The 13766-nt window shown below is 39.0% G+C and overlaps 1 protein-coding gene across 7 annotated transcripts in view; it reads left to right on the top strand.

The window, feature by feature from the left end:
- Positions 1–13661, top strand: part of LARP1B (La ribonucleoprotein 1B) — a 37663-nt gene extending 24002 nt beyond the window's left edge. For 6 of the 7 annotated variants that reach the window (XM_082051818.1, XM_082051820.1, XM_082051821.1 and 3 more), the window contains 9 exons: positions 93–464; positions 2185–2308; positions 3165–3376; positions 3804–3910; positions 4407–4567; positions 4845–4989; positions 6718–6827; positions 7047–7174; positions 7871–13661. In XM_082051818.1, the coding sequence (XP_081907944.1) occupies positions 93–464; positions 2185–2308; positions 3165–3376; positions 3804–3910; positions 4407–4567; positions 4845–4989; positions 6718–6827; positions 7047–7174; positions 7871–8104 (1593 nt within the window). In that variant the 3' untranslated portion in view covers positions 8105–13661. The remainder of the gene's footprint in view (positions 1–92; positions 465–2184; positions 2309–3164; positions 3377–3803; positions 3911–4406; positions 4568–4844; positions 4990–6717; positions 6828–7046; positions 7175–7870) is intronic. The other variant, XM_082051819.1, reaches the window with a different exon arrangement.
- The last annotated feature ends 105 nt before the right edge of the window (positions 13662–13766 follow it).

Below are 13766 nucleotides of genomic sequence, written 5' to 3' on the forward strand. Positions count from 1 at the left end.
ATTGCAAACGTTCTATCGTGTTCTATTTGTCTCCCATTTTGGATACTCACTATCCAATTCAAATATAAAATACGTCACCTTTTCTAACTTAGGAAAGTGTTCCTATACCTGATCAAACATCAGATCACCAACAGCCACCCCCACCTCCAGAGGAACAAGAACAGGAAGAACTTGATTTTATGTTTGATGAAGAGATGGAACAAATTCAAGGTCGGAAGAATAAATTTGCTGATTGGTCAGACAGCGATTCGGAATATGAAATAGATGATCAGGACGTAAACAAGATTTTGATTGTAACACAGACACCACCATATATGAGAAAGCACCTTGTTGGAGACCATACTGGCAACCATGTATGCCATGCAAAGATTACATCAGAACTTGCTAAAGTTATTAATGATGGCTTGTACTATTATGAACAGGATTTGTGGACGGAGCAGAGTGAAAATGACACTATCATGAAGGTAACTCTCTTCATTTTTGACCTGAAAACCACCATACCTGTCTAGACAGTTCCAAAATTAATTTCAGCCATCTGCTATGTAATTACAAAATGCTAAGCTTTCAAAAAGGAAAAGTGTCAGTAGTTGAATTTACAGCTTCATTGAATTATCTTTATTTTGATAATATTGTAAACAGTTGAAAGCAAAACCAGCAAGTTTTTCTTGTTACAGATTTGACCAGAAACATTGAATATTTTTTAGAACTAGTTTTAACATTTTGGAGATGGTTCAACTTTTCCAGTGTCGTCTTGTTCTATGAATAATTTGTTTCATAACATTTGCAAACCCCTTCCATAGGGGCAGTGGGCACATGTCTGAGATGAGATGAAAAGAGACAGGAAGGTAAAGCAGTCATTTTAAAGTAGTTTTTTTACTAAGGTTCTGTTTCCCTTGTAACTTGTTAGAATGATTGCTCTGTGAGCAACTGAAACTTTGGATTGCGCACCTTATTTTTCATGGAAACTCTTTTAGTTTCTAACCTGTGTGTAGGCCCAGGTCTTGGAGGTTTTCAAAACTTTGCATGATTGTCAGCTTTGTGATTTCTTTTTTTATTTTATTTTTTTTTTTTTTTTTTTGGTATACTAAGCAACTGTAAAATTACAGATGAGTTGAACTCCAGCACTTCATAGGCAGAGGTCAACATGGCACAGTGCAGTGCTGTCGCTCACTGCTCTTGGATTATTAAGAACCCCCTTATTTTGTGCGAGTGAAGCGCAGCCAGTGGTGTATCTGTAGGCAATCCTATGGTACCACTAGCAGATATTATGTGCACAGAAGTATAAAATTACCTAAACACTAAGCAGTGAGGGGAGCAGCTGTATCTGTGCATCAGGGCAAAGCTGGGATGGGCGGGGGGAAAGCAGCTTAAAGGAGAAATGGAGCAGGTGGGTATGAAAAAGAGCTGGCAAAGGTAGAAGTGAATGTTGAGAATAAGAGCCAGAAATGAAGGTAGAATTCAGAATACAGAGTTTTTATTAGAAAGGAAATGGACCAAGAAAGCCAGCAAACTGGAGGAGGAGAGTGAGAAGAAATTTTAATTGTTGTTATGTACTTGGCAGTGATTTAAACAAGATTTTTTGTGCACACACATGTGCCACCTCATCTTCAGTTGAGTAGGGGCATGAGTGATTGGAGATGCTGCTGTGCGTCTTGGAAAATCCTGTCCTTTTGCATTTTAAGCTGCCAGTCCTAAAAAAACAAAAAAAGGCTGAACACTTTATTTACAAATACTGGCTTTTCTTTAGATGTAGCCTGAGAAGGGGAGCAGGGCCTCTCCCCTGAATTGCTGGGACCTTCTTTGGCACACTTACTGCAGAAGGATGGTTTTGGGCTTGGCAAGGGACAGGATCTCAGTTATATCTTGTTCCTGTTTGTCTGTGAACAATCCCATGTAGTCGGCCTTACCTGGCTCCATTCACCCATTTGTTGGTACAACTGTTTCTTGTAGCTAGAGCAGCATGAGCTCTTTTTGAAGGTTACATACAGTGTTCATGGCAACGTTTTGACAGTGTGTGCTGGAGACTGCTTCCATCTTCCTTACACAAAATCTGTGCTGGCTGTGTGCAGGTAGCTGCCTGTCAATTCTGGCTTGTTTGTTTTCTCTTCTATGAAGTTCACCCATTGCTCAAGATGATATCTGTTGCCGTGATTTGTGTTTACAATTTGCTTTCTCTAAATTCAGCAAGAGATCGAGAACTTTAAGAAGCTAAATCTCATTAGCAAAGAAGAATGTTATAATCTTGCACCAGAACCGATTGCTGATCCAACCCAAGAAGTCCCTCCAGGACCTCCAGGGTTACAGAAAGGTAAGTAATAGAAATTTTGTTTTTTAGAATCCCTGTACTGGAGAATCATTTTGTAGGTGTGTTAACTCTTTCTGCCTGGGTAATATTTTAATTTTGGTTCAGTCTGAGGGGCTTTTTTATTTTTTTCTAATTTTTTACATAATCAGCTGTTTATCAGTACCATGGTTTCCGTTGCATTAGAAGAAGCTGCTACTAGGACTTTTCAGGATATATATGAGCATCAACAGGCAATGTTCTGTCTTCTTGTCACCATATACCAACACCAGGTCCTTGCTGGGTAACTTGGCATTTACAATGTGTAAAGTAATAGGTAGGAACATTGTGAAACATCTAGAAACTTGGATTTTTATGGGAAACGGAGTAGAAGGAAGGGAGGTTAGAAGAATCTTCTAGTTGTATCATAACATTACTGAGCAGTCACAATGTTCAAACCTTATCTTTCAAGGTATTTCTGATATGGTATTATTATTAACATCTACTAGGACACATGCTAATAGCATCTTTAAAGTAGTTGAAGAAAACCACCTCACCAAAAGGCAAGAAGGTGGTTACACTTTCACAAATGTTTACTTTCCATTACCTTGCTAATGTGAATAGAAAAGAACAAACAAGTAAGAAAGAAATAGATTTGAATTTTCTAGCAAATGCCTGCCTGAAATACTGATTTCATAGTTTTGAGCAGTCAGTTTGTACTGCTTCTGCACCAAGTGCTTTTTGTTCTTTCAACTGTCCTTTTGTGAACGGTGTAGTTCCCTTGAAATTCAACAGGCCTTTAAGGTACTAGATACTAGGGGAGTTTAGGCTTTGAAATCCTAAGTTTGTCTTGAAAATGGAGGTTTTTCCTTCCTGCCTACAGATTTAGCAGGGGAGATGGCTTCTGATCTGTCAAGTATCGAAGTACCGCCAGGAGCAGCAATGGCTCGATCGTTGCCAACAGCAGTTCCAGATTCTCCCTGCGTTCACCCTGGCGTCACCCCACGAACACCTCGCACCCCAAGGCTGCAGGATCCCAACAAAACGCCCAGGTTCTATCCTGTTGTTAAAGAAGCACAATCTGTTGATGCAAAGGTAAATGGAAAGACGTGATATTTTTTTTTTAAACCAGAAAAAGCTTGTAAAATTTATGTCTGTGCATACAATTTAACAATCATGAAAGGCAAAAAATGAAACACTTGTACTTTTTTATTGTTTATCTTAAAAATATTTACCATATGAATTCTTTTTTTATTTCTACAAAGTGGTTTCTGAGTTTTCTTTGTAACATTTCTTAAAAGTCCTTGATGAAAAACTGTAAAGTCTGAAGATTTTCAATTTGTTACAGAAGATGTATCTTTAGATCATGAAACTTGAAAGATGAATATTTAGATGATGAGACTGGAATGTTGTGACTTTATAATGTGTTAGATAGAATATAGCATTTTTAGAACTCTGTTTTAAGAGGGAGAAAATGAGTGAAATCAAATTAGGGAAATAAATACTTCTTTTACTTTCTTAGGCTCCAAGAAAAAGAAAAACACGACACAGTACAAATCCTCCTTTAGAGTGTCACGTTGGCTGGGTGATGGATTCCAGAGACCACAGGCCCAGGACTTCCTCTGTGAGGTAAATTTTCTTTGTCATAGAAAATTTGTTGCAATGTCATTAGTTCTCACTGCTAATGAAGAAACAGGCTGTGGTCAATATAATGGAAGCAAGAAAAGAGCCATCAAGAAAGAAAAAACAATACAAGGCTGTTTGGAAGTAAGCTAACTAGACTGTTCTCGCAGTGTTCTTGGATCCATGCTATAGCAGCAGTAATATTGCTTGATGTACTGATGTTCACTTCAGTCATTTTGCTTGCCTTTAAATGATCATTTAAAAATCAAGCCTTACAGGAATGTTTCACTCTTGTTGTCCAAAATGCCCTGTTTTTTGACATGTTGGCACAGAATGTGATTTTCTTGAGGTGCACGTGGGACCCCAGGCACACATTGTAGTGGTCATCAGGTGACCGCACTATTCTAACAGCTCTTGTGTTGATGAGAATGGTTGAAAACTGATAGTGTAGAAAAGCACTGCTTGGGCAAAAATGTATTGTGGTGTTTTTGTTGTACTTCAGCAGTTCCAATGCTTCGCCTTCAGAAGGAGCTCCACTAGCAGGAAGTTACGGGTGTACCCCAAATTCTCTCCCAAAGTTTCAGCATCCTTCTCATGAACTGTTAAAGGAAAATGGCTTCACTCAACACGTGTACCACAAATATCGTCGAAGGTGTCTAGCGGGTAAGCTGCTAAAAGGCGCATCCTAAAATTTTAGGTAGAAGTTACGAGGTATCATCTGCTACCAGCTTTCTCCACATTGTTTGTTATTCTTAATTTTTTCTTGGGAAGGAAAAGAACTCTGCTTTGCATTTAACTTTAAATTCCCTGACAAAAAAAAATACCCTCAAATTTTAACTTAAGCTACTTGAAGATCTTGTGTGTGTATTACTAATGGGAAAGCACCTGAAAATATTCTGCTGAAAAATTAAAAATAGCTCTTTTTTTCCCTCCCCACTAGAGAGGAAACGGTTGGGAATTGGCCAGTCCCAAGAAATGAACACACTTTTTCGTTTCTGGTCCTTTTTCCTGAGAGATCACTTTAACAGGAAAATGTATGAAGAATTCAGACAACTTGCTCTAGACGATGCAAAAGAACACTACAGGTATTCAGCTCTTTCTGGAAGTTAAAAACTGTTGAGGTCTTACCATTCATCTTCATGACTGTGAAGTTTATGTATATCTGAGGTGAACTTTTTTAGTATTAGCTTTGACTCTTTGTAAAATTTTAAAATAGCAGTCCGCGTGTTATTTTAATACCAAAAAACTGTTCGCATATCACAGTATGTTTGGGATTGGAAGGGACCTCAAAAGATCATCTAGTCCAATCCCCCTGCTGGCGCAGGAACGCCTAGGTGAGGTCGCACAGGAACATGTCCAGGTGGGTTTTGAATGTCTCCAGAGAAGGAGACTCCACAACCCCCCTGGGCAACCTGTTCCAGTGTTCTGTCACCCTCACTGAGAAGAAGTTTCTTCTCAGATTTAAGTGGAACCTCTTGTGTTCCAACTTGATCCCATTACCCCTTGTCCTATCATTGGTTGTCACCGAGAAGAGCCTGGCTCCATCCTCGTGGCACTCACCCTTTATATATTTATAAACATTAATAAGGTCCCCCCTCAGTCTCCTCTTCTCCAAACTAAAGAGACCCAGCTCCCTCAGCCTTTCTTCATAAGGGAGATGCTCCACTCCCTTAATCATCTTTGCTGCCCTGCGCTGGACTCTCTCCAGCAGTTCCCTGTCCTTCTTGAACTGAGGGGCCCAGAACTGGACACAATATTCTAGATGGGGTCTCACCAGGGTAGAGTAGAGGGGAAGGAGGACCTCTCTCGATCTGCAGATAAATAGCTAAACATACAGCATTTCCGGACTTGTAACTGGTCCCGAATTCTACAAAATCCTGTAACTTGACTGTGACAAGTCAGCTCCGTACTTACTAAATGCTCATGAGATTGGTCTTTCCGTAGGTGAAGACATTCTTAACCTCATTCAGCTTGTTCAGACTGTTTCTTGCCTTCCAAAAATACCAGAAAAATGACCCCAAAGGATATTACCACTGCCCCTGGAGCTTTTTGATGTTATTCCCTTCCTTTCACCCCCTGCCCATTTCCCTCACCAAAGAGAGAAGGTCGCCCAACGTTCTGAGTGCCAAGTGAGGCCGGACTGGCCGTGGAGATCGCAAAGTGCAGACACCTTGTCTGAGACTGCAGCGACAGACCCTGAGCTGCAGGGGTGGCTTTACTAATACCTTGTCTCTGCTCTGAGCTGTCTTGATCCTCTGCGATTATCCAGGGATACACTTACCAGGAGAAACTTCCGAAGGCTCTTAAAGGGTCTAAGGTGACAGCCAGTGAATGCAGAACAGGAGGTCCCAGCTGTCTGAGGCAGCTCTGGTGACCGTGTGGCAGCCAAAGCCACAGCGTTGCTGCCTACCGAGCCAGAAGCCCTGCTGCTGAGAGAACACAGGCCTGCCCTACGCGGCTGGGGTTTTTGTGGGTGTTTGGTTGTTGGGGTTTTTCATGTGCTGTGTTTTTCGTTTTTGTGGTGTTTGGGTTTTTTTGGTCTTTCATACGTGTGTATAGTGTCTGTAGTTCTTAAGTTAAAACCGTGGGACAAACCTGCCTTTCCTGAGTCAGTTTGGATTATTTGTGGAGGTGTTACAGAAGAATAAGTCAATGAAAAATAGCTGTGAAAAGCAAGTTTTTTATTTTGTTTTGTTTTTAGGAGAAGGGTAAAATAGGCTATGCCATTCACTTAAATGCAAGGACACACTGAAAACTTGGATCCTCTGGGGAGTGTATGTGTAAGATTTTCGCACCTCTTTGTTCTCTTACAGGTACGGATTGGAATGTTTGTTTAGATTTTACAGCTATGGCCTAGAAAAGAAGTTCAGGCAAGAAATATTCAAGGATTTCCAAGAAGAAACCAAGAGAGACTATGAAGCTGGTAATTATCATAAGCCAGTCACTGCTCACACTGGGGTAACTTCAGTTGGGAGATAATCCAGTTCCTTGGCACTGACTTGTTAAATAACCCAAGAGCAGCTTTTGTTCATGTTCTTTTTATTTTACCGTTCTCTTAAGCATATAGTTACCAGTGAATAACTAAGTTTTTAATTAAGTCTGACCTTTATAAATTGGTAAAATTATCTTTTCCTGTTATTAGGTCAGCTATATGGACTGGAAAAATTTTGGGCTTATCTAAAATATTCTCAACACAAGACTCCAGCTATTGACCCCAAACTGCAAGAATACCTTAGTAAATATAAGAGACTGGAGGACTTCAGAGTGGATGTAAGTTTCAATGCCTATTTTAGATAAATATTGGGTGTACAAATATTTTTCCTTCAAGGTAAACTGAGGTTCTTTTTTGACCCAAAATATGGTTCCATTGATGGCTTTTTATTGTGTAATGAAATAAATAGCAAAAAATAGTTTGTCATCTGGAAAGACTGACGACTTCGACACTGTTGAGGAATTTGGCAAATGAATTAATGCCCAACTGGCTTTTCTTAATGAACTGTGACAGACGTTGTTGCTGAGACTTCATATGCCAAATTCGACATGTCCTTTCTGTAGAATGCTGAATTCTTGAACTGTGTCATCCCAGAGTACGGTGCTGCCCTGCTTTTCATGGCCAGGTTGTGGAGTACTACCTCACCATCGGCCTCTGGGATCCTAATTTCCTAAGAGCTCTAGCAAATATTTGGGCAGCGATGATTAAATAATGCTGCAAGACTGTTCAAAGTCCTTAGTTATGTCATGCACTTGCACTTCCAGCTAAACAGCTGGGAAGGCTTTGGAATATCATCCATGAGTTGTGAATAACTGAGATTACTAGGCCTGACTGAATAACTAAGATTAATAGATCTGACTGAGGTCCTAATTATGGAATGCTCTGTCTTTTGGGATTCTTTAAGTATATGCAAAGGCAAATACCACCAGTCCTTACAGAAAAATCTTTAATAGGTTGACGATGTTTATTTTCAGCCTCCTATGAGTGAAGAATCTGGCAGAAAGAGACCGGTTGCTGCAACATCTGAGGATTCAGCTCATCGCAGACATCAGTCTAATTCTTCTAAAACGCTTCTTGCGGCTAAACCCACAGCTGCCTGTCAGTCCCGGGCACCGGGAAGTGTCACCGCTGGTCATACTGCACAAGCATCCATAGGCCATAGCAATGCTGCCGCCAAATCTATAGAAAGTGATGTACCAGAAAAATAGACTTAAAGACAAACCTGCGTCCCTGAGAATCGACTTTTACATCATCACTGTTTTAATTTGGAGATCTTGAAGGTGAGCCAATCTAACACATGATTAAAAATGTATGGGAAGACAAAGGATTGGATTCTGTTTTTCACAGGATTTAGTTCCAAAACACCTACCCTAGGAGAGTAGCTCTTGGTTTTGGCATCATCAGAAGGATCCTAGGGAAGATTCTTTGGCTCCAGTATTGCTTTCCTCAAGCTTTTGTTTACAAAGAACTGCATTCCTTGCATATGCAAAGGGGGATGCCTTACATTTCAGCTCACATTTCTTAAAAAAGGTATGACATATCTGTGGTATTTACTGTGCTTTCTTTACCCAGATTTTCTCATTATTTGTATTTTACCAAAGCAAAAAAGATGATGTTATATGTATAATTTTAAATGTAAAAGAAAGGATCTATGTGATTGGTTTGCTCCTGAATCTGTAACTATGAAAAAGTATGTTTTTGTGCAAAAGCACACTCGAGAATGTGCAGCTATATAGGAAACTGCATTTCTGGATTCTATTTAAAGACATAGTTTCTATTTTTTTTCAGGGTCTCCATAGTTAGTATTTTATTAAGTATGGAGTTTGAGTGGACATAACTGGGATAGTTTTGCAGATATTTCCTTCAGTACTGGTTCTTAGTAACTTGAGCAACAGGAAAAAAAGGGGGGAAATGGATCTGTTGATTTCATAGTGTCTTAAATTAACAGACAGTATCTACAGCTTGTGCAGGTTGTTAAAACAGCAGACTTATTGAAATTATTCTCGGCCTGAGAGGTGTCTTCATTTGAATTCTCTAATGATGAAGTACTCTTAACAGGAGAAGCAGAATTTTTTAAAATCTTTTTTCCTCCGTATTTCAACTAATGAAAATTAGTTTGGAGGGAAACAAAGTATTCCTTGTCAAATTATTTTTTTGCTTTTTTTTTTTTTCTGCAATATCTGAGTGAAGTTCTGCTTAAATTGTGCTAGCTAAGCCTAAATAATTTCAAACAGGTCTAGATACAATTTCACTGAATGTAAGTTAGTCAAATACAAATTAATTTGTGTAGCTGAAAGAGGGGGATGTTTATATCCTGTAATTTCTTATTAAATTCATTACTTTTTCAAGACTCAAGAAGAACTGATTGGGTAATTTACCTCTTCTAAGAGTAGGTGAGCAGAATTTCAGCTCTTAGTTAGTTAACAGCAGCACTTCAGCTACCTGTAAAAAGTTCTGTCTAGCACAAATGCCTTAACCCCTGAGGGTGTCCTAACTGACCGCACATCCACGGAGGGGGTTTAAACCTGTATCAGATCTCAGAGGCTCTAACAAGTCCATTAATTCTTTAGCCGTTGTCTGGTGAATCTCAATGAAACGAATTAGGAATGTTTGCATTGTAAATGAGAATCTGTTAGCAGTGGCCTTCCCGACAGTTAATGCAATTTCAATACAAAATTGAGCCTTTTGTAAGTGGCCTGTTGTAAATGAATTTAAATGAACACACACCGATATTTTAAATGACATCCTATAAATGTGCTGAAGTGACACATCTCAATCCTGTGTTTGATCCATGCCTCTTGCTATTCAAGAAAATGATGCAAATGTAAATTTGGATTGAAATTGTATATACAAGTAATAGATTTAAGATATTTCCTTCCATTTTTTCATTGGAAAATGTGCAGATTAAGCTTTTCGTGTGTGTAATTTTGTGATATCTTGACAAATTTTATAAAAACAACCAAAAAAACCCTAATAATGTTGTATATTAACTTTTTTTTGTCCCACCAAAGCGTGAAGAAAAACAACTTGAAAGAGCGTAAGGCTGTAAAATTGCACGTGAATTTCTGTTGCCTCTGCGGCACTAAGGTACTGGGGAAACCCAACCTGTGAAGGTCTGAAGTGGTTCTTAGAATGTGAGCCAGCTTTTGTCACGTTCAGTATTGATTTATTTTCATATCACTCATTTTTTGTCAAAGAAAAATGTGTCAGGTGAATGATAAATATGGCTAAAGCAAAGCGAGTGAATACTTTACCTGCTGCCTGTCCTGTTGGCCTCTACAGGGCCAGTTGCTTAGACAGTGTCCCTTTATTTCTGCAGATAAAAAGCCACACAGGTCCCTTGACAGCACTGGCTGCCTCTCAGCAATGTCCCCTCTTACCTCCCAGGGGCTTGAATCTCCCTCCTCTCCCCTTGCACACAGGTGCGAAGAACAATACTTACATTGCACACCGAGCTGACAACAAAACTGTCGAATTTTAGAATGAACCTCAAAGACTTTGCTGGTTAAGCTTGGTTTAGCTTTCTATATGTGGCTTCAGGTGCTTAATCACCTTCCAGTAACTGGCATAGTTGCAGAACCGTACATTTGCCTTGGAACACATGCACACGCATGTGTCCAACATGCGTTGCAATGCTTTTTAGGTCCATTTAAGCCAGCCTTCAGTTTGTCTTTCTGATGAATGGCTGTCTCCTAACAGCAGTCTGGTACTGAACACTAAGTAAGTTTTCGACCTTTCCTTGTCTAAAAATTCTCCCCTGTGCTTATTAAAGGTTTATTAGGTTTGTCTTCATTTCTTCTGGTGAGGAATGACCGTACAAATATTTCAAAATGCCACCCTGCCTAAACTCATTAACATTTTTCCTTAGTCAAGCTCGAAGTACTGGATTGTAAAGGCTTTTTAAAAGGGAATGAGGGGAAGACTCAAGCTGGCTCTTGTTCGTGATGGAGACCAGGTAATGATTTCCTATCCTTAGCAGTAGTAGACTGTGTGACTGGTGCTCCTGGAGTTTAACAGGGATCAGGGTCTCTGTGGGAGGCAAAACCTGACCCCATAGTGGACTTAACAGCTGTTAACTTTTCTAAGGTTATGAGCTAAGCAGTGTGAAACTTCAGAGCACAGCTTGAACGGCAACATTATTTTGAAGGAATCCGTTCTAAGGTAGTGCCTTGGTTAGTAACCTCAACTAATCACCTTTGAATGTTCTTTCTAGTAAAATAAATAGATAAATAATTTTTAAAAATCATGCCTTCAAATACCTAAAACCAAAAGACAGTGATTTCAGTGCTGTGAAGTGGGTGCCAAAGTCAGTGAAGAGAAAGGGAGCTTTTGTTCAAACAGTAATTGAATGATTGTGGTTAAGTGACAAACCCAGAACTTTACACATTCACAAGGTGTATTCTTAGATGCTTACATGGTGTATACACTTGTAGGCTTTGCCCAGCTATCTAAAACACTTGACAGGTCAGTAAAATATTATAATATCTTAAAAAAAGAAATAAACTTTGTAACCAGAATATGAGGGCAATTTGATTTATTAATGAACTTTTTGCAGGAAGGTTGCAGTGCCAGACTAGATCTCTATGAAACACATTATAAATTGCTGCCTTCTGGTACAAGAAAAAAATACACAAAACCACAAGAACCCCCAAACAGAAGGGGTGAAGAACATGTTTAGTTTTTTTTTTTTTGTGGTTGTTTTAATTTACAGGTGAACAACCCTTAACCTGCATTCGAACTAACTTTGGCACCCATGTTCTATCAAAAGAACCCAACCTGTAAACATTTACCTTTAACCATAAATCAGAAGCTAGTGGAAGGATTTGTCAGTAGCTTTCGTATTTATTTGGTTTCTGTATTCAAGTAAGCCTTTGAGGCCAAAGTTAACATTATTACTAAAGTTAAGTAGGAAAAGGAGTAAAGAGCCAAATCTCCAGCTGCAACTGGATCATTCCATTCATGCCTGAGCATCAGTCAGACAGCCAGGGCAGGTTCTTCCCCACAGCCCCCACTGGAGTCTGCAACGTGAAACGACAGAACTAGGACAGCAAGAAGGGTTGTAAGGCCACAGCACCACAAACGTGCTCTCAGCTTAATAAATGAATTTCAGCCATACTTCAGTAGGTAGCTGCTGTATTTAGTGAGTTATGCTTCATGAAAAACGACACAGCTTGGTCCAAAAATAACCCAAACCAACCCCAAAGCACAGCCAGGGAGACCATTATTTTCAAAGAACTAGATCTGATCAATATTTTGTACCATTCTGCACAACAATGCCTGTATTTCCTGGAGGAAATGAGATCCCACAAGCTTTAAGTGTAGAAAAAAACAATTGTAAAGGAGACTCAAACAAAACATAAGTGAGGTTTAAGTAACTATGCCTTGACCTTTAGAATGAAGATGATGAAATCAAACTGATTTTGTGGGAATTAAAAAAAGTTAGAAAACAGCTTAGAACTAAGATACTTAAAGTGAAACAAGATCAGAAGGAGAGTGCCAAACTGCTTTTTAATTTTGTATGCTGGGGCTGACTCTGAAGGATGGAAAATTGAAACATCAGCCAAGGAAAAGTAGATTTAACTCGATAAAAAGATAGAAGCGAGTACGAGCAGGTGAGAGGGTAATTCTGTAGCCCTTAGTGGAAATTCATGTTCAAATTAAGTACCAACATGGTACTTTTTTTTCTTTAATCAGGTTTAAAAATAGATTTCCTGTCATAAAGGATTTTTTGGGAAGCAATGTACAAATGAGGCAGAAATGTCAAAACAAATGACTAGTCGAACTAGTTTAACACTAGGTCTGGCCTAGGAAAACAAGTCCTTTATTAAACTGGAAATGTATTTTGTTTCTAAAGATGATGATAAATACTCCCTTCAAGTCCCTTATGTTGCTTAAACAAAATTTAACACATTGTCAGTACCAAGCTGCCTGTCATTTTAGTTAATAGCAAATTTTGACAGAGTGATTGACACAAATGTTACACAGATGAATGCCTCCATAAAATTATTATATTAATTGCACTGAAATTTTGATGGATCTGAGATTATTTTAAATTATTCTTTGTAGGTGTCAACTTTTTATAAAAATGAAAGCTACAGTGTATGCTTTAAAGCACTTTTAGTTAGGTTGTCAGCTTTTAATCACCAGTGACTTTGTACACAGGATGAATGAGGCTAATTTAGATCCACTAGACACTGAAATACAGGATTAAGTCTATGCAACATACTTGCTGCCAGAGATGACAGTTTCATATTCTTTGCAGTTACCGGTAACTTGCTTCAAAGCAAAAGTCATTTTTTTCCTGGCCTGCTGTTCAATCCTGTCATAAAAATTTGAGCATTGTTCTTTTAAAATAATAAAAAAACACCAAAGAATAACCAACTTCACATAAATTCAATGTGACTAAGCCTCAGTGCCAGTTTTTGTAGCAAGGGAAAGGAAAAGGCTGCACTTGGGTCAGAAGTCACAGCATATGTAAAACTACTGTTCTTTCAATACAAACAGCTGTAACGAGGGAGGAGCAGAGTAATTCATGGCAAGTGTTACAAACCACCAGTCATGACTTTGTATGGGAGAAGCTGTAACACGTAGTACATGTATGTATTTTTATGTGGAAGCCTGGGGAAAAAGAACAAAAGTTTATCTGGTGTCCTTTCCTGCTCCACACATCGTTGTGCTGTGACCAGGTGCAAGAGCTGGAGGAAAACATGAAAGTGAAAGGCACTACATGAAATGTAGTGTAAAACCTTTCATTGAGAGATTTAGTGTAAAAAAAAAACAACAAAGAAAAAACAAACAACAAATCACCACCTAGTGAAGCAGCCAGGTAAAGAACTCCTAGCTCCTGTCCAATGCAAGCAAGCTTTCCTT

Source organism: Streptopelia decaocto, assembly GCF_964273445.1.
Source record: "Streptopelia decaocto genome assembly, chromosome: 4".
Classification (NCBI taxonomy): Eukaryota; Metazoa; Chordata; class Aves; order Columbiformes; family Columbidae; genus Streptopelia; species Streptopelia decaocto.